Raw genomic sequence first — 27,878 nt, 5'->3', positions numbered from 1 at the left:
CAGCTTACACCATATGTGTGAGTTGGCCGGTTGTAACTATCTTAGTTTCTAAGAGAGATACTTGTCCACACTGGGGTATACTTGACTTTGCACAGGAGACTGTGATAAAGAAATAACCCATATGTATTTATTTTACTATTTGTGATTTCTTTGCATTTTCAGGGGCAGAAGTAGTGAAATTCAACAGGCTTTTTTAAAATTTCTTTTGGGGGGGGGGGGAATAGGAGAAACTGGGTGGGGGGGTTAATATTTGTCCTCTGTTACCCAAAGGCCAGGTCTACACTAGAAAATATTTGCTGGTATAGCTGTGCCAGCAATCCCTGCTAATGTAGATGCAGCTAATACTGGCAAAAGAGTTCTTTTGATGGCATTGCTTATATCAGTTCTTCAAGTGAAATACAAATTCTGCAAAAAACAAAACAAAACCCCACACCGTTAAGCAAGAGATGTAGCTATCCAGCGCTTAAGTTAATTAAAGATGAACCCTTAGAGTTGTTACTCTTGTTGAATTTTGCAAGTCTTGCATTCATCACTAAATATGAATTATGAACATGAGTGGCTAAGGAATAAAAAAACATGATCAGAGTAAAAGTATATTATAGACTTTGCTATATCATTGTAAGTATTTTGCATGACATCTCTATCTTTTTGATCCTGTTCTCTGTGTAATTGAGTATCTACTTTTAAAGTCTAGATTAATTACAACAGCTCTTCTAGTGTCATATGTTGACTTATGTAAGGATTACAGCTGTACTGTACATTCTTAAAGAGCAAAGTGTTTCAGAAGATAAGAAAGATTACTATTCAGCCACTTGATGCAGCATACAGCGGGAAATAATGTGAACTGAGGGCTCGTTGTCCATTTCTTTTTTTTTTTTAAAACTTAAACCACTCTCTTGTTAACTTGATGCTTTGCAGCATTGTCCGCTTTAGCTGCAATCAAAGCGTTGCAGGTTTTAGAAAGAGGTATTGTAACATAGTTCAGTACAATACAGAACGATGCCCTTCCTGATATTGTAAATGGTACTCACCATTTCCTTCCATAGCAATAATACACAACAGTGTGCATTAGTAGGCTTATAGGTATAAGCCCAAGTTAGCACCAAAGCTAAATGCCAAGTGCCTTCATCCATCTGAGAAATGCACAAGTAGGCTACTAATACACATCCTGAAATAGCTTATATATTCGAAAGCCTTGCTCATTCATTAAAATGCCTTATTTGAAAAAGAAAATACGCCTTTAGTTTGGAGGGGGGAAATGGAAAATATTTCCCAGCAAAAGGATAAGAGATAATAGTAGGGGAAATGTTAGAAACTCCTTTTCCCTACTACTTTGAATGTTTTTAAATTTATTTTTGTAATCCTTCTTTGCTCTTTTTTTTAAGGTTCCTTGACCCTTTTAGACCAGTTCTCCTTCCTCCTATATGAAGTCCAGCTGCCTTTTACTAGCATGCTGTGTCCCAACAGACACCAATCTCAGAGCTTCTGTATGTGGTGGGGTAATGTACTCTACAGGGGTATAATTTCCAAAGCGCACTGACGCGCTGTGCATTAATTGGTCCATGTAGACCTGAAGGTTCCTTAGTACACCTAAACATGGTACTATTTATTCTACTTTGAAGCATACTAGAGAACCTTCAGTGCACACCAGCATGGTCTACACAGACCAGTTAATGTGCAGCACATTAGTGTGCTTTGGAAATCAGACCCCTATAGAGCACATAACCCCACCATGTAGACAAGTCCTTAGTTGCTGAACAGAAAGTTGGTAATAATTGGTTGGAAGCTCCAAACCACTGCTGAAATGGTATTTTAAGATGAGGGAGAAGTTGATGACATTCACCGTCTGTACAGTGTTCTTACTCTTAGGTTTGTGTTATCTAGCACAAAACAGTTCCAGCTCCCACAAGTCAGATTTCTTGCTTATGGAGGGCAACAATAGCAGGATAGAGCTTGATCCAGGCCTCTACATTACATCCCCCTGCCTTAGACTATATCACCATTCTTTGGACATTCTATACCAGTTCTTTCTTGGCTGCAGGCAGTAGAGGAGTGCCCTGCTTCATGGTCATCTTTGTGATAAGCTCAGTGGTATCTTTTTCTGTCTAACCTTTCTAGTCAGCATCTAGTTTTGCCTAAGGTGATTCATTCGGGGCTCAAGTAGGTTCTTCCATGCCTCCATGCCACCTGTTTCAGTGCATCTGCACTTCACTCCCCATGCTTAATGTTTGGCACTCCAGCAGCTTTGCTTGCAGTACACTGATTCATTACCTTTGCCATGGCACTTTAGCACTGCTGTTTCAGCACTTGGCACTGCTCTTTTGGTATGCTGTGGCTTTGGTCTCTTTTTGCCTGCATCTTGTATACTTGACATCTTGAATCTTCAGTACTTTCAGCTTGGCACATCAGTGTCTCCTCACTCCTGTACCTCCTCAGCATCTTCAGGTTTCACTGTTGCTGCTTTGGTGCATTATTTAATTAGAGGGGTTTTCTATTTTTTCTTTTCCAACATGATGTTTTCCAAGAAGGAAAGAAACAAGGTGTTCGGCTTCAAAAATTATCACTTTGACAGAACCAATTCCAAGAAGGGATGGCTGTACCCATTGTGTTCTCTGGCTGGGAGCCTCCTGGTGTGCATGGTTGCAATATACATCAAGAGATACCTCCCTGCATGGTATGCATCTCCATTCCCTGATTGAAACACACCACAGAGGTTCTCATAAGTTCCTCACAAGGCTGGTCAAGAATGCAATGAAGGAAGGATCTTTTAAGCATATGTTTGTCAGCTCAGACTTGAGTGCCAAGACCAGTGGCACATGTGCAGACTTGGGGCCCTCCCCTTGTAAAGTCCCATGAGGCAGCCTTAATTCCAGAGCACCCAGCACAGTCACCCTCAAAGTCCTTGGTTTTTATATCCACTATGAACACTTAATTTGAATAGTCCCTTCAAGATGTGGGCATTACCGCAGGAGCAAACGTATTTGAAATACAGGTATACAGGCAGTGCTCATAACTTCAAATACAAAAATGATACATGCATACAAATAGCATAATCATATACAGCAAATCATAACCTTTCCATAGACACCTTACTTGACATAATTTGTACAAGATTTATTGGAATTATATAACAGTGTTAGCAACAGTGATCTACATGGTCGTATTTAATCAGATAATGTCACAATCCCAACACAAAATTGATGCAGGAAGGGGTGTCCCAGACACAGTTGAATGCATCACAGGAACTTCCCATTCTTGGTCCTGTATTACTACAGCTTCTCACCCAATATTAGAAGTATCAGTGTATAACAGAAATGGTTTATCAAAATCATAGTTTGATCAAAACAGGCTTTTTCTTTGAAAGGTTCATTATGCAAATAATAATAATATTCGCAAAGCTGCTCTGCTGTGTAAAGCCAGGAATCCAGCCTTTCTTTTGAACCTGAGACATAAACTGTTCAATTCCAATATCAGTTAATTAAGCCTCCTTTTAAGCTATCCACACTAGATTTTTCCAAAGCAAATTCAGTGAGCTCATATACATCTGAAAGACTCTGGCAGTTAGGAACTGAAACAGATTTCTCAACAAATAAATTGTTGCCTTCTACAGACAGAAATTCATCCTGATTTACCTCAATTCACTTCCACACCCCTCAGTTACAGCAAACTGCTTGCAAAAACTATCATGAGGATTCTTCTCCTTAGGAGCTTCTTTTAGCAACAATTCACCTTCATCTTGCTCCACAGAAGCATTACTGTGCTGAGACGCAAGCAACTCCTTCTGAGTTTGTTACACCCAGAATCATCTCTGGCCCATTAGGAAGATTTTTACACAACCCCCTTTCAAGCAAGCTACAAGACTCCATAGTTAAAAAGTTAGAGGCACTCTCTTTCCCTTTACAGCTTCCCTCCTTGACAACGTGCAGGTTACCAGGCTCAATACACAGAAGCATAGGGACCATTCCCTTCTTGTCACAAGTTTCCATACTGTCAGTGAGTAACACAGTCAAATTACCTTTGTGCTCTCCTTGTGCCCTGGCCATGATATCAACCTGATTAAACAGAATTGTCATACCTTTTCTCAGCAACATGCTAGCAACCATCAAAATAGAAGCACCAGAATCACTTGGTTCCTGGGACTTTGTTAGGACATTAACTGGATACGACCTAGTTACAGTGTCATTCTCCCTAGCAGACACAAACTTAGGAACATTTTCTTCCTGGGCTTTCGTTAAATCCAGAACCAACTCTGAGGCAACTGATAAATTTTCAGCCATCAGAGGCTGACAAACTTCTGTCTGCTTCACAGACAAAGAATTGGAGAAAAACTTTTCCTCAGCAGGCGTGCTGCTGTTCTCAGTAGACAAGCAATTGGAGATATCCTTTCCCTTGTCCCAGCACCCATGGATGATTGCAGACATATACTTGGAAAGTGAAACAGCTTGCTTAACAGTCAAGTTGCCAATTCCAACAGATAAACTGCTATTCTCCACATATAGTCTCATTACACTGAGCTACTTTAAATAAATTACTTCTACCTTGTTCAGGCTTACATTCACAAACTTCAATTGCCAACAATCCTTCACCCACAAAAAAATCTACCCTTTTCTTCCTCAGTTAGGGCTTTAACCTGACCATCAACTTTAATCTGCTCTAGAGAAACATTTTCTTGATCAATGAGTTCTCTCTGTGCTTCATCTAATTCCAGATTCACTTCTGAGATTGTAGACAGACATTCAGAAACTTAATTTACATACAAACTGCTTTTTTGTACAGACAAACATCTATTTTCCAACTTCCCAACCTGGTCATAGCATAATTGGTTATGACAGACAACTGCTTAGAGTCGTACAACATACCAGCTTTGTTATAAACTGGACTTTCAAGAAGATACAGTTTCTGCTGTTCTTCCATTGCTTTTTTGATTTGGAGCTTAAGTCTTGCAGTTACTTGTTGCATCTGGTGAGCCCTCTCCTCAGCAGCTAGCCGTTGCATTTGTCTCCAGTAAGCTTCTTTGGCTCTCTGTTCAGCTTGCTTGGCTCTCTCTGCAGCTTCTTTTTCCAGATGGGCCAAGGCTTGCTTCTCTTGCATTCTAAGTTCTGTCAGTCTTTGTTCATGTTCAGGAAACAGGCTCTCGGGGCTTGCAGTTTGATTGCTTCTGCTGATGCCATCTGGCTTATGGTCGCTGATCTTTAACCTTTAAAACTCTCAATATAAAATTTCAAAAGTATGGGGTTCTGATCCAAAGCTTAACTGACCTGGTTCTGTGGATCCTGTTGATCACACCACTGTAACCATGCCTTCATGGGTCACAACTCAGAATACCAAATTCAGGACAAACTGCTGAGAAATAGGGCAGACACACCTCAAAACTGGTGGTTATTCTCCCATAAGATATACCAAACAAGCAACAAAAGTAAACTTCTGTTTCACCACACTAGCTAACAAGAAGTCAGAAAAGCAGTTCCCTTAGGTATTCCGGTGCTTGTATCACTACCAAAAACTTAAAGATGGGTGGTTAGACTTAAAGATGGGTGGTTCCAATTTCATCACATAAAAGGTTCTTCTGATCCCAAAGGACCAGCCACACATCCAGGTCAATATATAACTCGGATCTTACCCAATAATCACGCTGTTGCTAATCCTTTAGTATCTAACATCTAAAGGTTTGTTTATAAAAAGAAAGAAGGAGAGAAAGAAAGAAAGAAAGGTGAGAGTTGGGGGTTGGACTAGATGACCTTCTGGGGTCCCTTCCAACCCTGATATTCTATGATATTCTATGAATTAAAATTGGCTAAAGGAATCAAATACATACAATAATTGCAAAGTTCTTGGATCAGGCTTGTAGCAGTGATGGAATAAACTGCTGGCTTAAGTCAAGTCTCTGGTTGCTTCCAAATCACTGGAAGGTCCTCAGTCCTTTGCTTAGAATGCTCCCATTAGTATAAGTTTATAGTCCAGAGGCTTAAGAAGGAAAGAGGCAAAATGGACGTGTTTCCTGGGCCTTTTATAGCTTCTGCCATGTGGAGGGCAAGCCATTGTTTCAAACAAAGCCCTCAGCAAAGCTAGTGGAAAATTACAGGTAGCAAGATTGTGTTTGGAGTCACATGGGCAAGTCACGTGTCTATGCATGATTTTGCTTAGTCATAGTAGGAAAGTCCATTAAGTGTAGATAGGCATCTTCCATGGTCCATTGTGAGTTAAGTATTCCTTAATGAGCCACTTAATTTGAATAGTCCCTTCAAGATGTGCAGGCTAAATACCTTGTGGGCATTACCCCAGGAACAAACGTATTTGAAATACAGGTATATAGCCAATGCTCATAATTTCAAATACAAAAATGATACATGCATACAAATAGCATAATCATATTCAGCAAATCATAATCTTTCCACAGACACCTTACTTGACATAATTTATACAAGATTTGTTGCAATTATATGCCAGTGGTAACAGCAATGATCTACGTGGTCATATTTACCCTGATAACGTCACACCCTCCCCTTGCAAAGTCCAGTGAGGCAGCCTTAATTCCAGAGCACCCAGCACAGTTACATCCTCAAAGCGCCTCAAAGTCCTTGTTTTTTATTTCCACTATTCAAAGTTGGTGGTACTGAATTCAAGTACTTTGGATGAGATGTAGCCTCTGCAAAGAAGATAGAGCCTGGTGGTTTGAGATGGTTATAACTATAGGGCTATGCTCAGTGCTGTGCACCTCAGATTTTAGACCTGCAAAACTGAAATCCATTTCAAAGACGGTTTATCAGTCTGCAGTTGCAGCCTCAGAACTGTGGATTACCAGGCTTACACATGTAAACTGTGAAGGTCTTCCCTCGGTTAATTCCTTTCCCTAGGGAGAAACAAACACGAAAACTCAAGAATCTTATGAAGGGTATAGACGTGGCCTAGTATCAAGTTTGGATGGCCTTTGATGTCAGCATGGCAGGGGCTGCTACTTCAGGGGTGGAATTCCACAGGGGTGGTCTTGGCTGTAGGCATGTGGATTATAGGTCCAGAAGAAGCTCAAGGAGCTTCCATATAGCAAGGAGAGCTTGACTGGGAGAAGATAGAAGCATCATAACAAAATTCAAAATACGCTAAAGCCTTATTACATTCTTTCAAGTCTCTCTCATCCCTCATGACTTTCCTCTGAAGGAGAGAGGGGGAAAAGCTTTCTCTTCGAAAGCCATCCTTCATATCTATGACTAACTTCAAGGGAGCTCAGTGCCCCCATTGTCAAGACACTTGGCCTCATCACCACTAACATAAGGCAAAAGCTCTTAAGCTCCATTTTTCCAAGCATTAAAATTCAAAATGCTTTGGAGGGGTTCTGGCACATATGGACAGCCTGCCAACTCTATCTCAAGATCAGACTTTTTGAGGCTTTTAGCCCCAGTGATTCCCTCACCCCCCGCCAATCATCACTGAAACATGGGTCCTGAGCACTGTTCAGTTGGGCAATACATTCAGCTTTTTTAAAAATGAAAACAACTTTCCAGTTCTCCCCAGCCCTGTGATTCTCTTAGATACCTCAATATGAGGAAGTGCTGTTGCATGAAATAAATCCCTCCTAGTAAAGACAGCCATCAGGCCTATGACATTGTGCAAAAGAAATAAGGGGCCTTAATCTAGTTACTTCCTGATAGTCAAAAAGGCAGAAGGGCACTGGCCAATCTCAGATATTGGGAAACTGAACTAGTATGCAGAAAAAATTAAAAAATCAAGACAATCATTTTGGGAGCCAGCACAATTTTTTTTTTTTTTTTTTTTTTTAAGAAAGTCAGTGTGGACTTTGGACTTTCAGGCACACACACACACGCACACAGAGATACTTCCAGTACTTGGCAAGCATTTCAGATTGTCAATTTTTGGTTTTTTCCCCTTTTTGTCTAATGTTTTGTTTTCATGAAGTACTAGGAAGCACTCATATCCTACTTGTCAAAGCTGTAAATCCACATTTCCTTACTCAGATGATTGATGGGCAGGGTTTGGGAGAGATTCAAAGGGTCAGTTATGTCACCATCAAGGTGCTGAAATCCTTAAGTTTTATAATAAACTTCCCAAAGTCCTAATTTATTCCTATTAGACATTAGGTATGTCTAGTAGAGCTTTGTACTCAAAACTGTAATCTTTCCTGCCCTGGCACAGAATCCAAGATATCTCCATTCTGGCAAAAAGATTAAACAAGAGACAGCAGATAACAGCTTAAGCCAGGGTGGGCAAACTTTTTGGGCCGAGGGCCACATCTGTGTGGGGAAATTGTATGCAGGGCTGGGGCAGGGGTTTGGGGTGTGGAAGGGTTGCAGTGTGCAGGAACGGGCTCAGGGCAAGGGATTGGGGCAGAGGAGGGATGCGGGGTGCATGAGGGGGCTCAGGGAAGGGGGTTGGGGTGCAGGAGGGGGCTCAGGGCAGGGATGCAGGAGGCATGCGGACTGTGGGAGGGAGCTCAGGGCAGGGGGGTTGGGGTGCAGCGGGGGGCTCAGGGCAGGGGGTTGGGGTGCAGGAGGGCTGCAGGGTGTAGCAGGGGTCTCAGGGCAGGGGGTTGGGGGGCAGGAGGGCTGCAAGGTGCAGGCAGGGGGCTCAGGGCAGGGAGTTGGGGTGCACGAGGAGTGCGAGGTGCAGGCAGAGTGTTGGGGGGCGGGGTGCAGGAGGGGTTTGGGCTCCAGCCCGGCGCCGCTTACCTAAAGCAGCTCCGGGGTGGCACAGGGCTCTGCGCGCTGCCTTTGCCATGCCTCCAGGTACCTCCCCTGAAGCTCCCATTGGCCACGATTCCCTGTTCCCGGCCAATGGGAGCTGTGGGGGGTGATGCTGGAGGCAAGGGCAATGCACGGAGCCCTCTGCCCCCCACCCGGGGCCCCAGGGACGTGGTGCCAGCCACTTCTGAGAGCAGTGCGGGGCCTGCGGCGCCACAGGGGGCAGTCCTGCAGGCCGGATCCAAAGCCCTGAGGGGCCGGATCTGGCCTGCAGGCCATAGTTTGCCCACCCCTGGCTTAGGCCATGCTATGAATGTTTTGACTGCTGGCCATAACAGGGCTGACTTCATTGTTCCCATGATACATTTCCAAATGGGATGCTTTCAGTGGACTTTTTGAGATTCAAATGGAATCAAGTATCAGAGATTTTGTGTTGCATCCTAATAAGTCTCAAGGTTTCTCAGGTCTGATAGCAATCAGGGACAATCTACCACTAGGATTGGATGTCCAAAAAACTTCTGGTCTATATTGTGGTGACTATGGATGTGTCTAGTTTGATGAGATCACACAGAAAGTTTTCGCATCCAGGGGACATGGTCTTTCCAGGAGTAGCTGCTGCACATAGTAGTTCTGGAGATGAGGCTGTCCTGTACATGCTGAGGACTTTTAAGATACCAGGTCTCTGAAAGGTCCTGAGTCAAAGGACAATTAGGCCGCCATGTTTTATAAGCAGGGAGGTAGCAGTCATACCCCTGTGTGAGAAATTCCTGCGGCTGCATGAGTGGACTCTGTCCTACAAGACTTTCCTAGTTGCCGTGCACTTGGCAGACACTGAGTGAATCCATTCTAGTTCCTCATAAGTAATGCATAGATCAGAGTGTGGCAGATCAGAATTTCCTCTGGTGGGGCAAACTGACACCAGACTGAATGAGAAACTTCCAGTGCTTTGCTTCTAGCACTGAGAAAAGATCTGTAGCCCACAGAGCTAGCTTAAAGGTGTTTTATGTAGCTGTAACACAAGAAACCTCTAGGCCTATATCCTGTAATCTAGCCTGAGCAGTTAGCATAAGGCTTTGAGGTCTATGAGTTTTAGTATAAGTGAGTTACCCAGCAGTGACCCTGAGTTACTGGGGAACTGGAAATATTATAGTATGGGTATTTTTATATAAAGTGATACCAGGTAACTGCAGGAATATGAACTGACACCAGCTTTTGGACATTTTAGGATAGGAACATCAGCAGGTGTGTAACCACAAATTTGCCTTGGCAACAAATTGACATATATGATGAGTTGAGATCATTAATATACTAACCTATAGAATAAGGACACCCCAACATTATTAGAGTGAGTCAGTCAGTTATGGACAAAGGAGGCCAGGTGTTTATATGAATATTCATGGCAGTCACAAGACCCTATAACAGGCCAAACCACCACGTAAGGTTTGAATTCTTGACCATCAGACTTGTTTGACATGCCAGAGGCAGGGTTGGACCATCATGGAACACAACCTGTCTCCCACTACTAGGTCTCCATGGAAGGACTGTGGCTATATGTAAGGGATGGTACAGGACACCATTCATACTGTACTATAACTATGCCTCCATTTGGGTTGAAGCATTTGTGTTTTTACTAATTATGCTACTAAATGTATTTAAATTTTGCTCTGCCCTCAGTATGAGTATTGCTGCTGTGTACATCAGGATTCCCAACCAGCTATTGAGCTTAATTCTGTTGTGCCTGATTCTGAGACTAGAACCTTTTAAAACCCTCAAATTGTAATCAGTGATTAAGTGGACATTTTTAAAATGAATATAATCAGTAAGAGTGGGGCAGATTTTATGTGGTTTGAAGCTTTATCCATGTGTTAAAGTGGCTTTGTAAGTTGCATTGTGTTGTGAAACTAAGTAAAGGTACCTAAAGTTGAATAAGCAGTAGCATCAGGGCCTGGTGACCCACACTTTGAGGTGGCAAGGGAGCTGATTTTATTTTAGCTGCCAATAGGCCACAGTAGGTTGGCACCTGTCCAGATGTGTGAGTAGTCTGGCAGAGTTCAACAAAAGTCCCACAGCTCCTCCAGACTGCAGCCCTGAGCCATACATTATGGAAAGACTGTGCCATCTTACCTCTAACTGCCACAGTGGCTGGTGGGCCCAAGCACAGTAAATGCCTCTGGAGCTGCTAGAGCACAGTAGCCAACAAGGGAAGAGAGGGAAGTAACCCCCATCCTTCTACAGGTTAATTCTGGACTTGCGTACCTTCTACTAAGCATGGAGCCAGTTTAGCCTTTGGGACTGTTCAGAGTAGAGTAAATGTTGTAACCGGTTAACTAGGTAAGAGGTTTATCATTTTGGAAGGGACATTATGTGCTAATTATTGTGCAGACTTTGAATTCAGCAAGTGAGATAAAGCTTATTAGCTAGGGAATAGGGAGGGGAGTCAGCCGAGACTTCTGGAGACCAAGTCATGGTCTCCCTCAAAAAGGTGTTAGAGACTTTTGTGAAAAGGAATGTTAAGAGTTATGAAGGAGACTTGATGCAGTTGAAGGACAGTCAAGCAATGTTTTAGCATCCCAACCCATTGGATGTTGTCAGGTGTCTGAGGTTGAAGCAGGCAAAAGAAAGGGAAGGAAGTCTAGAGAATTGAAAGGGATACTGATTTAATGTATGTTTGTGGCATGTAACACGTTGGCACTTAAGTTGAAAAGGAAGGTGGATCAGCTTAGCCAGACACCGCAGGCTCTTGAGGAAGAGAGAAAAGTTACTCAGCAGTCAAAAGACCAGCTGCGTTCCTCTACAGGGGAACAGCTGACTCTTTACTAAGAGACAGGAATTGGAGAAAATATTAGAGTGAAGTCAGACTCAAACAAAGGATGTTTGGGACGCAGCGCATTGTTGTCAGGCTAAGGCTTCTGCGTCCTCAAGGTCACTGGAAGGCTACCAGGCAGACGGGGAGCTGCTGCTGGAGTTGATTAGGAGGTTAGAGAGTGTCTGTAATACTATGGAAAGACAAGGTGAACCAGCAAGTGCTGGAGGTTGCAGGAGTCGGGGGCTAAAGGAAGCATTTTAGCCACAGGAGAGAGAGAATACAGAGAAGCGCAGGCTGTCTCACAGAGAGATACCGGGGAGGTAGGCAGCCAACCAGTGGTTCCTGTTCCTGTTGGCATGGTGGAACCACAGGGGACAGACTAACCCCCAGGACCAGTTACCAGCACCAGGAAAAAGAAGATAGCAGAAACAGGAGACCACAGCCTCGTGCTGTGTAACAGTCAGAGACTGCTGCAGCAGGGGAAGTTAAATGAGGAAGTTGATTATTTTGTCGTGATAGGTCACTCTCAAACAGAACAGGGGGGCCTGAGTACAGCAGAAGTGGAGGAGGAGTTAAGTGAACCCAACATTGTTCTTTTGGAGGTGGAGACTGATAACGAAGAGGGAAGTTCTGAGGGGAGTCAGGAGATTGACACGGAGCTGGAGCTCAATTCAGGGGCAGACACACAGACAGAGGGAGGAGCAGTATATACTTTCAACATACAGGGGGGACCAATCGATATCTCCCCTTCCCCCCGCCAACTAATTTTGTCATGGGATTAGAAGACACAGTGTCTCAGGCATCCACTGCAAGCGAGGCTGGGATTTCTTGACTAAAATCAATAAAAAAGAAACGCTCCCACCCTAGTGCCACAGGGCAGGACAAAGGAGCATTATCCTCATCTCTTGAGTTAGGGTCATCCAGCTCAGGAGAATGCAGCCTCTTCGGGACTCACCAAGGAGGGTGGTCACCTGCAGTCACCTGTCCTGCAAAGGATATTGGCAACTCAGTCATAGCCAATACCCACATCCAGACCACACAGGCTTTTCCTCCATCCATTGTGTTTACCTAAACTGTACCCTTCGTACCCACCCCAGCCCCACCCTATCTCTGAATTGGAGTCATAGAATCATAGAATATCAGGTTTGGAAAGGACCTCAGGAGGTCATCTAGTCCAACCCCCTGCTCAAAGCAGGACCAATCACCAACTAAATCAGCCCAGCCAGGGCTTTGTCAAGCCTGACCTTAAACCTCTAAGAAAGGAGATTTCACCACCTCCCTAGGTAATGCAGTCCAGTGCTTCACCACCCTTCTAGTGAAAAAGTTTTTCCTAATATCCAACCTAAACCTCCCCCACTGCAACTTGAGACCACTACTCCTTTGTTCTGTCATCTGCTACCACTGAGAACAGCCTAGATCCATCCTTTTTGGAACCCCCTTTCAGGTAGTTGACAGCAGCTATCAAATCCCCCCTCATTCTTCTCTTCTGCAGACTAAATAATCCCAGTTCCCTCAGCCTCTCCTCAGAAGTCATGTGCTCCAGCCCCCTAATCATTCTTGTTGCCCTTCGCTGGACTCTTTCCAATTTTTCCACATCTTTCTTGTAGTGGGAGGCCCAAAACTGGACACAATACTCCAGATGAGGCCTCACCAATGCTGAACAGAGGGGAATGATCACGTCCCTCGATCTGCTGGCAATGCTCCTACTTATACATCCCAAAATGCCGTTAGCCTTCTTGGCAACAAGGGCACACTGTTGACTCATATCCAGCTTCTTGTCCACTGTAACTCCTAGGTCCTTTTCTGCAGAACTGTTGCCTAACCACTTGGTCCCTAGACTGTAGCGGTGCATGGGATTCTTCCGTCCTAAGTGCAGGACTCTGCACTTGTCCTTGTTGAACCTCATCAGATTTCCTTTGGCCCAATCCTGTCTTTTGTCTAGGTCCCTCTGTATCCTATCCCTACACTCCAGCTTATCGACCACTCCTCCCAGTTTAGTGTCATCTGCAAACTTGCTGAGGGTGCAATCCACGCCATCCTCCAGATTGTTAATGAAGATATTGACCAAAACTGGCCCTAGGACCGACCCTTGGGGACTCCACTTGATACCGGCTGCCAACTAGACATGGAGCCAACTTTCTATCCACCTTATAGTCCATTCATCCAGCCCAAACTACTTTAACTCGCTGGCAAAAATACTGTGGGAGACGGTATCAAAAGCTTTGCTAAAGTTAAGGAATAACACGTCCACTGCTTTCCCCTCATCCACAGAGCCAGTTATCTTGTCATAGAAGGCAATTAGCTTGGTCAGGCATGACTTGCCCTTGGTGAATCCATGCTGACTGTTCCTGATCACTTTCCTCTCCTCTAAGTGCTTCAGAATTGATTCCTTGAGGACCTGCTCCATGATTTTTCCAGGGACTGAGGTGAGGCTGACTGGCCTGTAGTTCCCCGTATCCTCCTCCTTCCCTTTTTTAAAGATGGGCACTACATTAGCCTTTTTCCAGTCATCCAGGACCTCCCTCGATCACCATGAGTTTTCAAAGATAATGGCCAATGGCTCTGCAATCACATCAGCCAACTCCTTTAGCACCCTCGGATACAGCGCATCCGGCCCCTTGGACTTGTGCTCGTCCAGCTTTTCTAAATAGTCCTGAACCACTTCTTTCTCCACAGAGGGCTGGTCACCTCCTCCCCATGCTGTGCTGCCCAGTGCAGTAGTCTGGGTGCTGACCTTGTTCCTGAAGACAGTGGCAAAAAAAGCATTGTGTACGTTAGCTTTTTCCACACCCTCTGTCACTAGTCACCTCCCTCATTAAGTAAGGGGCCCACACTTTCCTTGACCACCTTCTTGTTGCTAACATATCTGAAGAAACCCTTCTTGTTACGCTTAACATCGCTTGCTAGCTGCAACTCCAAGTGTGATTTGGCCTTCCTGATTTTGCTCCTGCATGCCTGAGCAATATTTTTATACTCCTCCCTGGTCATTTGTCCAATCTTCCACTTCTTGTAAGCCTTTTTGTTTTTAAAATCAGCAAGAATTTCACTGTTAAGCCAAAGTGGTCACCTGCCATGTTTACTATTCTTTCTACACATTGGGATGGTTTGTTTCTGCAACCTCAATAAGGATTCTTTAAAATACAGCCAGCTCTCCTGGACTCCTTTCCCCTTCATGTTATTCTCCCAGGGGATTCTGCCCATCAGTTCCCTGAGGGAGTCATAGTCTGCTTTTCTGAAGTCCAGGGTCCATATTCTGCTGCTCTCCTTTCTTCCTTGCATCAGGATCCTGAACTCGATCTCATGGTCACTGCCTTCCAGGTTCTCATCCACTTTTGCTTCCCCGGTCTCTACCCGGGCCTTTTCCTTCCACGGGGAGGATGAACGAGAACACCACTTGCGCTTCGAACTCCTTTATCCTTCTTCCCAGAACCACGTATTCTGCAGTGATCCGCTCAAGGTCATTCTTGGAAGTATCATTGGCTCCCACATGGAGAAGCATGAAGGGGTAGCGATCCGAGGGCTTGATGAGTCTCGGCAGTCTCTCCATCACATCATGAATCCTAGCTCCTGGCAAGCAGCCCACATCTCGGCTTTCCTGGTCAGGACAGCAGATAGATGACTCAGTCCCCCAGCCTGCTCTGAGTCTTCAGAATGTTGTGCCCGTAGAAGCATATCCTGACGTCTGTCTAGGAAATCTTCATTTTCTCTTATGCAATGCAGATGTGGTTCTCAACTCCTGTTTCAAGTATGAAGGCTAATACTGTCAGGTTGAGGGACTGGCTCAGCCTAGATAATAGATAAATACGCTTCAGATGTAACCGATACACAAGATTTCTAGGAATTTTGCAGTTTCTGAATTATTCTGTTATCAAGATTATTTGGGAGAAAGAAAAGCTTTCACACCTGGTGCTAAAATTCTTAAAGGACCCATATTAAAGTTAATTGTAATTTATAAACCGATTTACTGTAACTTTTCACAAAATTCTCTATTCTCATTCTGTATTCAAAGAGTAAGATTTGGGACAGATACACTGTGTTCTTTATAAATAGCAAAGTGGTTGAAGCCTTGTGTTAAGGGCAAACTTAGCCTTCACTATGTAACTGCGACCATAATTCCATGATATAGCCTAAGAGAGGGTGACATGGAACAGCCTGTAAGGGGCCTGGCTCACACTCTCCCCTGTTACTGCCACCCTAGAAGGCCAAAAGACTTGAGCTATGGAAGTTCTGTTGGATGTAGGAGTGAGAGACCTACTAAATGAAGTCTTCAAAGAAGCAGAAATACAGGCAATAATTTTCCCTCTTTCTCCTTCTGATCCTTTCTCTCTCACCCACCTGTTCCTGTCTTCATTCCGATTTCTGCCAAAGCTAGTTATGTTCAATCTCATGCCGCCCTGCCACCACTGTAATTATTTTTCCCAACCCAGGTAATTTAAATGAGGATTTAAATCTTTGCACAGCTTTTTGGGATTGTCAAAATGTTTCAACTAACCCCTGAGTATGTGTCATTGCACAATCGTCCTCAGCCATATGCTTTTATTAGTGTGTGATCAATTGTGTTACTGATATAATTTCGTTGAATGATCTCTTAAAGTGAAAGGTTTTAATATTTTCCTTTAGGACTGGAAAAATTTATCAGATGCCAACCAGCCAGAGATTGAAACCTGCTAGACAGAGCAATCCCAAAAGATGGGAAGGGATTCAGTATTGAAGTCCAAGGGCAGCATGCTAGTGTGAATCCAAGGCCCTCTCTCCTTCAGTTGCTAGGGAAGGAGTGGGGTTCTGGAAATCCTGCCAGGATGATATCCCTTGACCGTGCTTGGGACCCCTACCTTCAGTATTTGCCTCTGAGCACTTAAGAATGACATCAAACTAGTTTTTCTGTTGCAGTAGTCTGTCTCCAGCAGTGGCTAGTACTAGTTACTTAGGGGGAAAGTGCAAGAATGCTGTTGTAACTATGTATATTCTTGTTATCCATAAAATGGCTGATCCTTTTTGATCCTACTAAACTCTTGGCCTTTGAAGTCTTGCGGCAGTGAGTTCTACCTGCTAATTTTTGTGTGCCAAGGTATTTCTTTTTATCCATATAGAGTTTGCCAACTTCTCGTTTAATTGATTATCTCCAGTTTTTTTAATAGAAGTCTGAAAAGAAGTTTCCAATCTACTTCTCTAACCCATTTGTTATTTTTAATATCTTTATCATATGTCTGAAAATTAGGCCCAATGCATTTCAAGCAGGGCTCCAAAGTGTATGCCTCCATTCTTGTAAAATGGGGATAATCAACTATTTTACAAAGTTTTATGATGCTTTATTCATTACTGATTATAAAGTATTCTGAGATCCTCACATGGAAAGCACTGTATGTGTGCAAAGATTTACTACTATTATTTATTTTATTATTATTATTGGCTGTTCTTCTTTGCCATTTTTCTTTATTTCAGGTGGTAGAGCTGCTGTTCTTTATCTATGAAAGATCATCAGTTCAGCACCCAGCAGGGAAAGATTAATCACAATCTTTTCACTAAGTACACAGTGGTTCATAAATGACTTGGCTGTGTCTACCCTTTATTTATTTCAGATAGGCCACCCACAAGCTCTCACTTGATCATTATCAATTTGAGACTAACTTGACTTTTCAGAAATAAATCTTACCCATATAAAATTATTTTAAATGTGTTGCTCTTCTGAAAATTAGTACTTGGCTTTGCAATGATTTGTCTTCCTGCCTTATTTCATAGATGTATGAATCACAAAATGGAACCATAATAGAAAACAACTTAGCTTGCATTCTGAAGACTGCCTTGGGTGTGTCAGAGCTTAATGTAACAGACCTTTTTAAAGCTATAGATGCAGAAGAAAAAGGGAAAATCACATATGGTAAGTAATTAAATGGATTTGAAAATCTCTACACAACTATGGATTATCAAAGATGTAGCTGCTAACTTTTTTTCTTTTTCTTTTGTTTTATAGTAACTAAAAGTGTGTCATTTGCAGTGTTTTTGCCAAGTTACGTAGGCCAAAAGTATGTATCTAAAACATCAAATGCCATAACAAGGTGTTTCCGTTTCAATATTTAATTTCTTTACCTTAGGTTAGGTGATCCTGGATGAGCTCTTAGACAACACCTGCTCTGTGATTGATTTTCCTTTTGTCCTCTTTTATATGTGTTACATTGCTCCCTCTATTTTTTAGTTTTGTATCTCTTTCCTGTTGTCTTTCAATTCTCATCCATCTGAGATCTGGGGACAGGGGAACTTGCCCCCTCTGTTTGTAGACAGTTCAGGAACGGGAAAAAAGGTTGAGCTTTTGAATAAATTTGTTGTGAACTATTTGTTCAGTTCTAGTTATAACCAAGATGACCCGGAGAGAACTGTGCAGCAGAGAGGCAGTGTAATCCCATGGACAGAGCACTGCACTGGGAGTCAGGGGACTCAAGTTGTATTCGAGGTTCTACTTGTGTCTTGGGGCAAATTTCCTCTCCCACCTTTTGTCTGTCATGTCTATTTAGGCTGTAAGGTCTTTAGAGCAGGGAATGTCTCTTGCTATGTGTATGTACATTGCTCAGCACAATAAAGCCCTAATCTTTTTGGGGAACTTCAGGCACTACTTATATGAAGAAGAATAATTAATTAATTAATAATAATAATAATAATAATAATCAAACAGCCCAACCTACCTGTGACTGATTCAGATAAGGTTTGGATCCTGTAAACCTAAGGGCAACAGCATCCCCCAAATAGAAGTGATTGTGACTTTCACATATTTTTGCGGGTCTGATGCATAAACATAATATCTTACTGTAATAATTTTTCAAATTGTTTATTTTAAGAAAGTTTCATTTTAAAATGTATTGCATTGCTATAGAAATGTGGACACCGGAGCAGACTTCATTACACGTCATCAGTCATTAACCTTTAAATAGGAATAATCAAAGAAAACCCTAAGATAGATGGCCACTCAACTAGACTGTTAAGATGTGACCCAGCTGCTGGGTCTCTGGGTGTTTTTAAGCCTGCAGAGCCTGAATGGAGCCCAGCCATTGCCCTTCACTTGGATCCGCAAGCATAATCTCAGGGGGCACATACCCACTATCTGGCATCCCCTCCTGAGAGCTGAACCCATTGTTCAGCTACCTGGGTTCCTGGCATCCCCTATTGCTTGAACACTCCCTCTCCCGGAACTCTACCAAAAGGTGTGAGCCTTCTGGGTTACCTCTTCCAGGGACCACATGGTAGCTGTAAAGCATATAAGAGACAGACGCTTTGCACAGATTCTAACACTATTGTTCTTTTACTTACTCACAAGACCGTACAAATCACTTAGAACAAAACAAATTTCCTAAATGAAATGCCCCTTCTTTGCACATACTTCCCTTGGAAGTCCATCCATGTTAGGAAGGTAGGCAGGGTCCCTGGTCTCATCAAGCACCTATTGCTGCTTCTTCCACTTCAGCTGGAGAAAAGAAGAACAGAGGCCAAAAAGAGCAGCTTCTACTCTTTTTATAACATTCCAGTTCCTCAGTCAAGTGACTTCCTGATCATCCTCAGCAGGTGACCAGAGTCCCAGCAGGTGACTTTGCTGCCAAGGCAACCTTTCTCTCCTGATAAACCAGTTCTCCTGATTGGGAGCCAGTCTGTTTAGAGCTATTCCATTCAATAGGGAGAACACTTTAAGTCACTGACCCTCATTTGTTGTTCTTTTGCCATGAGCCTCTGTCTTCATTTTGGACTGAAATTCCAATCAGCCAATAGACAAGGCAGAGAGGAAGCACACTCAAAATGGAATTTGCAGTCTGACATAGACATATACAGAGTTCATAATCTCAAACAATTCATAAATTGTACAGATTCCCCCAAACTGTCACATTTGGATAGAAATATAACAATGTTAAAATGTAGGAAGAGGACAAAATCAACAGCTATCTATAGAACAGATGTTACAATAAGGGATATGATGTAGGCACTGGCTTTTATTAACACTTTTGCTACTAAATAAACTGATGCCAAATCATTTATCAGACTAAGATGGTCCTGTTCTTTTATTCTCCATTTCAATTATAAGAATATCCCATGAAATAATGAAAAAGAAAACTCCCAAATCATATTTCATCATTCAATTGGAAAGCATCTAGTTAGCACTGAAAAGGTGGGGAATTAGTTGGATACATTTTATTGATAGGCACAGCATTGCTACGAAGGAGCGTGTGATGTGGTATACTAACTAGACCCATTGTGGACCCCTTCTGGAACCCCCATGGTCCTACTACACCCTGATCCAGGAAAGGAACAGCAAAGGTGGGCCTTTCAGGCCTGCCTAGAGATGCTGCACGGAAGCAGCCAATAAGAACCCAGCAAGCGCAGACAGAGGCAGTTACAGCAAACTTAGGCCTTGGCTACACTTCCGAGTTATAGCGCAATAAAGGAGCCCTGGGCACACTACCCATCCTCACTGGCAAGGCATGTAGTGTGCTCTGACTCTGCAGCTACAGCGCTGCTGGTACTCCACCTCGGCGAATGGAATAACGTTTGCTGCGCCCCTGCTGGAGAGCCGTGACACTAGTGTGGATGCCCTGGTCCTATAGTGAGTTCTGATCGGCCTCCAGAAGTGTCCCACAATGCCTGTGCTAGCCACTCAGGTCATCACTTTGAACTCTACTGCCCTGCCCTCAGGTGACCAACTGTCAGACCCGCCCTTTAAATTCTCTGGGAATTTTGAAAAATTCCTTCCTGTTTGCTCAGCAAGGTGTGGAGTGCTCTCAGCAAATTTTTCCATGCACCAGGCGAGCCCCAGTATGGAGCAATGGCGAGTTGCTGGACCTCATCAGTGTTTGGCGGGGAGGAAGCTGTCCAGTACCAGCTGCGCTCCAGCTGTAGGAATTACAATACCTTCGGGCAGATATCAAGGGACATGATGGAAAGGGGCCATGACCGGGACACACTGCAGTGCAGGATTAAAGTGAAGGAGCTGCGGAATGCCTACCACAAAGCCCGTGAGGCAAACCGCTGTTCCGGTGCTGCCCCCACGACCAGAAGTTTCTACAAAGAGCTGGACACAATACTTGGGGGCGACCCCACCTCCACTCTGGGGACCACCACGGACACTTCTGAGCCCAGTGCAACAAGTCAGGAGGAGGAGGAAGAGCAAAGTGGGAGCGAGGATGCTGAGGCGGAGGAAGACACCCCAGAATCCCTAGATGCATGCAGCCAGGAGCTGTTCTCAAGCCAGGAGGAAGGTAGCCTGTCGCAGTGGCTGGTGCTCAGGGAAGGACAAACACCAGAGGAGGTTCCCGGTAAGCAGCTTTTATTTTGGGAAGGAAGTTATTCAGTGCGGGCTCTTGGGGCGAGGAGGGTTAGAGCTGCATGCATGCCTAGATGCGGAATAGGGCATTGATGTGCTCTCTCACGTCGTGATAATCGGCCTCAGTGATCTCTTCAAAGGTCTCATCCGGAACTTGGACAATGCCCTTGTGCAGGTTTCTTGGGAGAGCCACTGTGGTCCTTGTCCCAGTCAGGCTAACTTGTCCACGCCACTGTGCCGTGAGGGGCGGAGGGACCATTGCTGCACACAGGCAAGCTGCATATGGGCCAGGGTGGAAGCTGAATTGCAGTAGAAGACCCTCTCTTGCTTCCCAGGTCACCCTCAGCAGCAAGATATCTTCCAGGACTAACTCATCCTGTGGAAAATGTGGGGACAGTGTTCAGTATAGGGGCCCCTGCCGCTGTTGGCTCTCCCCAAGGCACAGAAACCCAGAGGACAGTACAGCCGTGAAACAATCAGTCATGCTTGACCGGTGCTTACTCACCATTTTGGGGCTCCAGTGGGTTATGCATGCTCGCTTTGGGACGGGCAAATTACGCTATTGTGTAGACTGTGCTTGCCTTTAAGTACAGGGGAATCATTGCTCTGTCTGGTGTGAACAATGCTGCCTCTGTTTAGTGTTGCATTTTGCATTTACAGATGCAACCTTGAGATCTCAGCCATCCGTGTTATCACCGGCTGAAAGACTCCAAAGAATCAGAAAGAGGCCACATAGAAGCAAGGAAGACATGTTGCATGAAGTAATGCAGCATTCAAGTAATGAAAATCAAAAAGTGCAGGAGTGGCGGGAGAGTACAAGGAGGGTCTGCCAGCAGAATGCGGATCGCCGGCAGCAAAGCACGGAGTGGCTGCTAAGCATCATGGAGCGCCAAGCAGTCTCGATACAGGCGCTTGTAGCAATGCAGATGGAGCACTACCGACCCCCCGCAGGCCCTGTCCTAAAACTATTTCCCTTGTGCCCCCATGTCACCTCCAACCCACTTTCCCCAACATCTGGGTTCTTACTGCCACCAGCTGCCTCCAACACCTGTAGCTTCACCACCCAGCCCTGAAAACTACGACCCTTACCCACTGCACTTAACCCCCATCGCCAAGCAGTATAGCCATCCTGAAGTGCAGCACTCATTGCACAGCACTCCAGACAGGACATATGCAAATCTGTGATTGTACCGTTTCCCACCCCCTTGCCCTTTCTGTTTCCCAAGCAGTTGTGTGTCTTTTCAATAAATGGATTTTTTGGCTTTGAAAACATTCTTTATTATTGCATAAAGTAAAAGATACCTTAGCCCAGGAAAAAAACAGGCACTGCAAGTCAGCGTAGCAAACACAGATTCCTACTAACATTGGGAACACTGCACTTCACTCCTGTGCAGGGCACCAGACATTACTGGTGGTTTTTAGCCTCAAATTGCTCCCTCAAGGCATCCCTAATCCTTGCAGCCTCTTGCTGGGCCCGTCTTCTAGCCCTGCTCTCTGGCTGTTCCAGTTCTGCCTCCAGGTGTTGAGCCTCCAAGTTCCATGCCTGAGTGGATCTTTCACCTTCTCTTCACAAATGTTATGGATGGAACAGTGTGCGGATATAACCGCGGGGATGCTGTTATCAACCAGGTCCAGCTTCCCATACAGAGAGCACCAGTGGCCCTTTAAATGGCCAAAAGCACACTCCACAGTCATTCTGCACCAGCTCAGCCTGTTGTTGAACCGCTCCACTGCTGTCAAGGCTCCCTGTGTAGGGTTTCATGAGCCACCGCATTAAAAGGTAAGCGGGGTCTCCAGGGATCACAATGGGCATTTCGACTTCCCCTGTGATGATCTTCTGGTCTGGGAAAAAAGTCCAGGCTTGCAGCTTCCTGAACAGGCCAGTATTCCGAAAGAAGCTTGCGTCATGCACCTTTCCGGGCCAGCCTGCGTTAATGTCAGTGAAGTGCCCACGGTGATCCACAAGCGCCTGGAGAACCATCGAGAAATACCCGTTCCGATTAACGTACTCAGAAGCTACGTGGGCTGGTGCCTGAATTGGAATATGCGTCCCATCTATCGCCCCTCCACAGTTAGGGAAACCCATTTGTGCAAAGCCAACCACAATGTCATGCACGTTACCCAGAGTCCTGGTTCTTCTGAGAAGGATGGGATTAATGGCCCTGAAAACTTGCATCAACACGATTCCAACCGTCGACTTCCCCACTCCAAACTGGTTAGCGACCGATCAGTAGCTGTCTGGAGTTGCCAGCTTCCGGATTGCAATAGCCACCCGCTTCTCCACCATCAGGGCAGCTCTCAATCTTGTGTCCTTGCACGGCAGGGTGGGGGCGAGCTCCTCACAGAGTCCCATGAAAGTGGCTTTTCTCATCCAAAAGTTCTGCAGCCACTGCTCATCATCCCAGACATGCATGATGATGTGATCCCACCACTCAGTGCTGCTTTCCCGAGCCCAAAAGCGGTGTTCCACAGTGGTGAGCATGTCCGTGAATGCCACAAGCAAAGTCCTGTCATATGCGTTACTTGAGTCAATATCATTGTCGGAGCCCTCACTGTCACTTGGGATCATAGGGAATAACTCAACTGCCAATCGTGACGTGCTGGCAAGACTCATCAGCATACTCCTCAGCAGTTCGGGCTCTATTCCCGCAGACTGAAAGGGAAGACCGCGCGTACAAAAAACATTGACAGATGGCGACAAATGTGGATGGAAGCAAAGGGAATGCTGGGATGCGAACCGATGCATCACAGGGCATTGGGACAGGACCCAGAATGTCCTGCACTCCCTGCCCGCCTCCTACAAGCCACAGCACCAGAATAGGAAGAGGTGCTCTGTGGGATAGCTGCCCATAATGCACCACTCCCAATGCCGCTGCAAGTGCTACAAATGTGGCCACGCCAGTGCGCTTGCAGCGGTCAGTGTGGACAGACTGCAGCGCTTTCCCTACTGCGCTCTACGAGGGCGGGTTTAACTCACAGCGCTCTACATCTGCAAGTGTAGCCATGCCCTTAGAAGTTCTGTTCCTGGTTGGAACCAAGGAACAAAAAAAGATAATCCTCTGTAGCCAAAGGAGTTTGAGAGGTAACCAGTCTTTGATTCTGGCTGCATTTGCTTAACTGCAGGAGAGAGGCCCTGAGAACTTCAACCCTGAGATAATGGGTGAAGATAAAGGGTCCAGGTGGGAAAGAGGCTCAGGGAAGCAGAAGTGATCATAGAATCATAGAATATCAGGGTTGGAAAGGACCTCATATTGGAAGGATGTCATCTAGTTCAAACCCCTGCTCAAAGCACGACCAATCCCCAACTAAGTTATCCCAGCCAGGGCTTTGTCAAGCCTTATCATAAAAACCTGAAAGGAAGGAGATTCCACCACCTCCCTAGGTAACGCATTCCAGTGCTTCACCACCCTCCTAATGAAAAAGTTTTTCCTAATATCCAACCTAAACCTCCCGCACTGCAACTTGAGACCATTACTCCTCATTCTGTCATCTGGTGCCACTGAGAACAGTCTAGATCCATCCTGTTTGGAACCCCCTTTCAGGTAGTTGAAAGCAGCTATCAAATCCCCCCTCATTCTTCTCTTCTGCAGACTAAACAATCCCAGTCCCCTTAGCCTCTCCTCATAAATCCTGTGCTCCAGCTCCTTAATCATTTTTGTTGCCCTTCGCTGGACTCTTTCTAATTTTGCCACGTTGTTCTTGTAGTGTGGGGCCCAAAACTGGACACAGTACTCCAGATGAGGCCTCACCAATGCCGAATACAGGAGAATGATCAGGTTCCTCGATCTGCTGGCAGTGCTCCTACTTATACAGTCCAAAATGCCTTTAGCCTTCTTGGTAACAAGGGCACACTGTTGACTCATATCCAGCTTCTTGTACACTGTAACCCCTAGGTCCTTTTCTGCAGAACTGCTGCCTAGCCACTCAGTCCCTAGTCTGTAGCAGTGCAAGTGTATCCTATCCCTACTCTCCAGTGTATCTACCACTCCTCTCAGTTTAGTGTCATCTGCAACCTTGCTGAGGGTGCAATCCACGCCATGCTCCAGATCATTAATGAAGATATTGAAGAAAACCAGCCCCAGCACGCACCCTTCATAGAATCACAGAATATCAGGGTTGGAAGGGACTTCAGGAGGTCATCTAGTCCAACCCCCTGCTCAAAGCAGGACCTAATCCCCAACTAAATCAGCCTTGGGGCACTCCGCTTGGGGCTGCCAACTAGACATGGAGCCATTGATCACTACCCGTTGAGCCCGATGATCTAGCCAGGTTTCTATCCACCATTCATCCAGCCCATACTTCTTTAACTTGCTGGCAAGAATACTGTAGGAGACCGTATCAAAAGCTTTGCTAAAGTCAAGGAATAACACACCCACCACTTTCCCCTCATCCACAGAGCTATACGTAACTGCTATGTATAATGTCCCTGGGTGGGAACATGGAATAGTGGGAGGGCCTCGGTTACCCCACTGGCCACCGGTGAAGTGGTATAAACCCCAAGAAAAGGGGGGGACAAGCCTAACTTAAGCCACGAGAAGGGGACAAGACTCATATGGAAACATGACCAAAGGGCTGAAAACACTGATGAGGGCAGACTGACAGTTTTGTTGGACTCTGCTATCCTGGAAGGGGTTCGTTTTGGTTGTGTGACCCAGCCAGAGAGCCGAGCCGCAGAAGGCCTGGAGCCAGAGGTAGATAGTCAGCAGGAGGCACTGGAGCCATTGAAGACCCCCCAAGTAAGGTGAACAATATACAGGGGACGCCATGACCAGGAAAAGGCCTGCAATACCACACAGCAGCAGGAGGTGCTCAAGAAGTGAGTTCCTCTCATTTCAGAGAGCCAGAGATGATTTTGTCTCTGGCAACCATAATCATTCGTTGTTCTTGGAGTACTTGTCCCTTGCGTTGCACTTGAAGTTGCTCTCTATGTGCCTGAGACTGGAAGATTTGCTAGCTGTATGCATTGGTCCACACATGCACCTTGCTTATTTTCATGTTGTTTACCAAGAGTATAACTGGTGGTATCAAACTGACTACCTCGCCAGTTCCATCTCACAGCCCTTAGTCTGAGACAGAGCGCCAGGGTCTGCAGCTTCTTAACTTAGAAAACTTACATAGATAAAAATATATACAAATGCTTAGCTATTGTAAATGCAGTAGAACCTCAGAGTTATGAACACCTTGGGAATGGAGGTTGTTTGTAACTCTGAACAAAACATTATCGTTGTTCTTTTAAAAGTTTACCACTGAACATTGACTTAATACAGCTTTGAAACTTTACTATGCAGAAGAAAAATGCTGCTTTTAACCATCTTAATTTAAACAAAACAAGCAAAGATACAGTTTCCTTACTTTGTCAAATCTTCTTCAAGTGCTTGTTCAAATCGATTCTATTGTAGGTGTGTGTGCTTCCACGTGCACCACTGTTGGAATTTTTTGCCTTAGTGGTTGGCTAACTCTGGCGCCCTCTGGAGTCCCATGCTCATGCGCCGGTACATGAGGCACCGCCGACCCTAAACCCTCTCAGGTCCTTCTTACCACCCGTGGTGGTTGGTCAGAGCAATAGCGTGTTTTCTCTGTGTATTTGTTTTATATAGTTCTCAATACTTAGTGTTAGTTTTTAATATAGTGTTCAGTAGTTAGATTCCCCATTGGAGACCTCATCCCAGGGATGGAGCATGCTGGACGGTCCCCAGGCTTCAAGCCGTGCTCGATCTGCAACAAGCCTGTGCCTGTTAGTGACCCCCATAGCAGCTGCCTAAAGTGTTTGGGGGAGTCGCATGTGAAGAAGAGATGTAGGATTTGCAAAAACTTTTGTCCAAGGACTCAAAAAGAATCATAGAATCATAGAATATCAGGGTTGGAAGGGACCTCAGGAGGTCATCTAGTCCAACCCCCTGCTCAAAGCGGGACCAATCCCCAACTAAATCATCCCAGCCAGGGCTTTGTCAAGCCTGACCTTAAAAACTTCTAAGGAAGGAGATTCTACCACCTCCCTAGGTAACGCATTCCAGTGTTTCACCACCCTCCTAGTAAAAAAGTTTTTCCTAATATCCAACCTAAACCTCCCCCACTGCAACTTGAGACCATTACTCCCTGTCCTGTCCTCTTCTACCACTGAGAATAGTCTAGAACCATCCTCTCTGGAACCACCTCTCAGGTAGTTGAAAGCAGCTATCAAATCCCCCCTCATTCTTCTCTTCCGCAGACTAAACAATCCCAGTTCCCTCAGCCTCTCCTCATAAGTCGTGTTCCAGACCCCTAATCATTTTTGTTGCCCTTCGCTGGACTCTCTCCAATTTATCCACATCCTTCTTGTAGTGTGGGGCCCAAAACTGGACACAGTACTCCAGATGAGGCCTCACCAATGTCGAATAGAGGGGAACGATCACGTCCCTCGATCTGCTCGCTATGCCCCTACTTATACATCCCAAAATGCCATTGGCCTTCTTGGCAACAAGGGCACACTGCTGACTCATATCCAGCTTCTCGTCCACTGTCACCTCTAGGTCCTTTTCCGCAGAACTGCTGCCTAGCCATTCGGTCCCTAGTCTGTAGCGGTGCATTGGGTTCTTACGTCCTAAGTGCAGGACCCTGCACTTATCCTTATTGAACCTCCTCAGATTTCTTTTGGCCCAATCCTCCAATTTGTCTAGGTCCCTCTGTATCCTATCCCTGCCCTCCAGCGTATCTACCACTCCTCCCAGTTTAGTATCATCCACAAATTTGCTGAGAGTGCAATCCACACCATCCTCCAGATCATTTATGAAGATACTGAACAAAACCGGCCCCAGGACCGACCCCTGGGGCACTCCACTCCACAAGAGCAGGACATTTGTCTTAAAGCCCTTTTCATGGAGTCTGCGCTCCTCCGGGCATCAGAGCTGTCCCACTACGACTCTATGCCAAGCACATCAGCGTTGGTGTGGAGCACCCCATTGGCACCGGGTTCCTCTCAGCACCAATCCCCCTCACCGGCACTTAAGCACCAAAAGAAGCAGCACAGCCACTCCCCAGCAGCAAGTACAGAGGGGAAGGGGGTATCTGGCAAAGGACTCTGTTCAGGCTGCCAGCTCACCCC

The 27,878-nt window shown here is 45.2% G+C and overlaps 1 protein-coding gene across 1 annotated transcript in view; it reads left to right on the top strand.

The window, feature by feature from the left end:
• LPCAT1 (lysophosphatidylcholine acyltransferase 1) overlaps positions 1-22,018 on the top strand; it is a 135,640-nt gene extending 113,622 nt beyond the window's left edge. Inside the window, exons 13-15 of the mRNA XM_074945089.1 lie at positions 17,239-17,377; positions 20,280-20,789; positions 21,458-22,018. Of these exons, the coding sequence (XP_074801190.1) occupies positions 17,239-17,377; positions 20,280-20,789; positions 21,458-21,870 (1,062 nt within the window). The 3' untranslated portion in view covers positions 21,871-22,018. The remainder of the gene's footprint in view (positions 1-17,238; positions 17,378-20,279; positions 20,790-21,457) is intronic.
• The last annotated feature ends 5,860 nt before the right edge of the window (positions 22,019-27,878 follow it).

Source organism: Natator depressus, chromosome 2, assembly GCF_965152275.1.
Source record: "Natator depressus isolate rNatDep1 chromosome 2, rNatDep2.hap1, whole genome shotgun sequence".
Classification (NCBI taxonomy): Eukaryota; Metazoa; Chordata; order Testudines; family Cheloniidae; genus Natator; species Natator depressus.
Note: the sequence above shows the minus strand (reverse complement) of the source record. Positions and strands in the feature narration are given on the sequence as shown.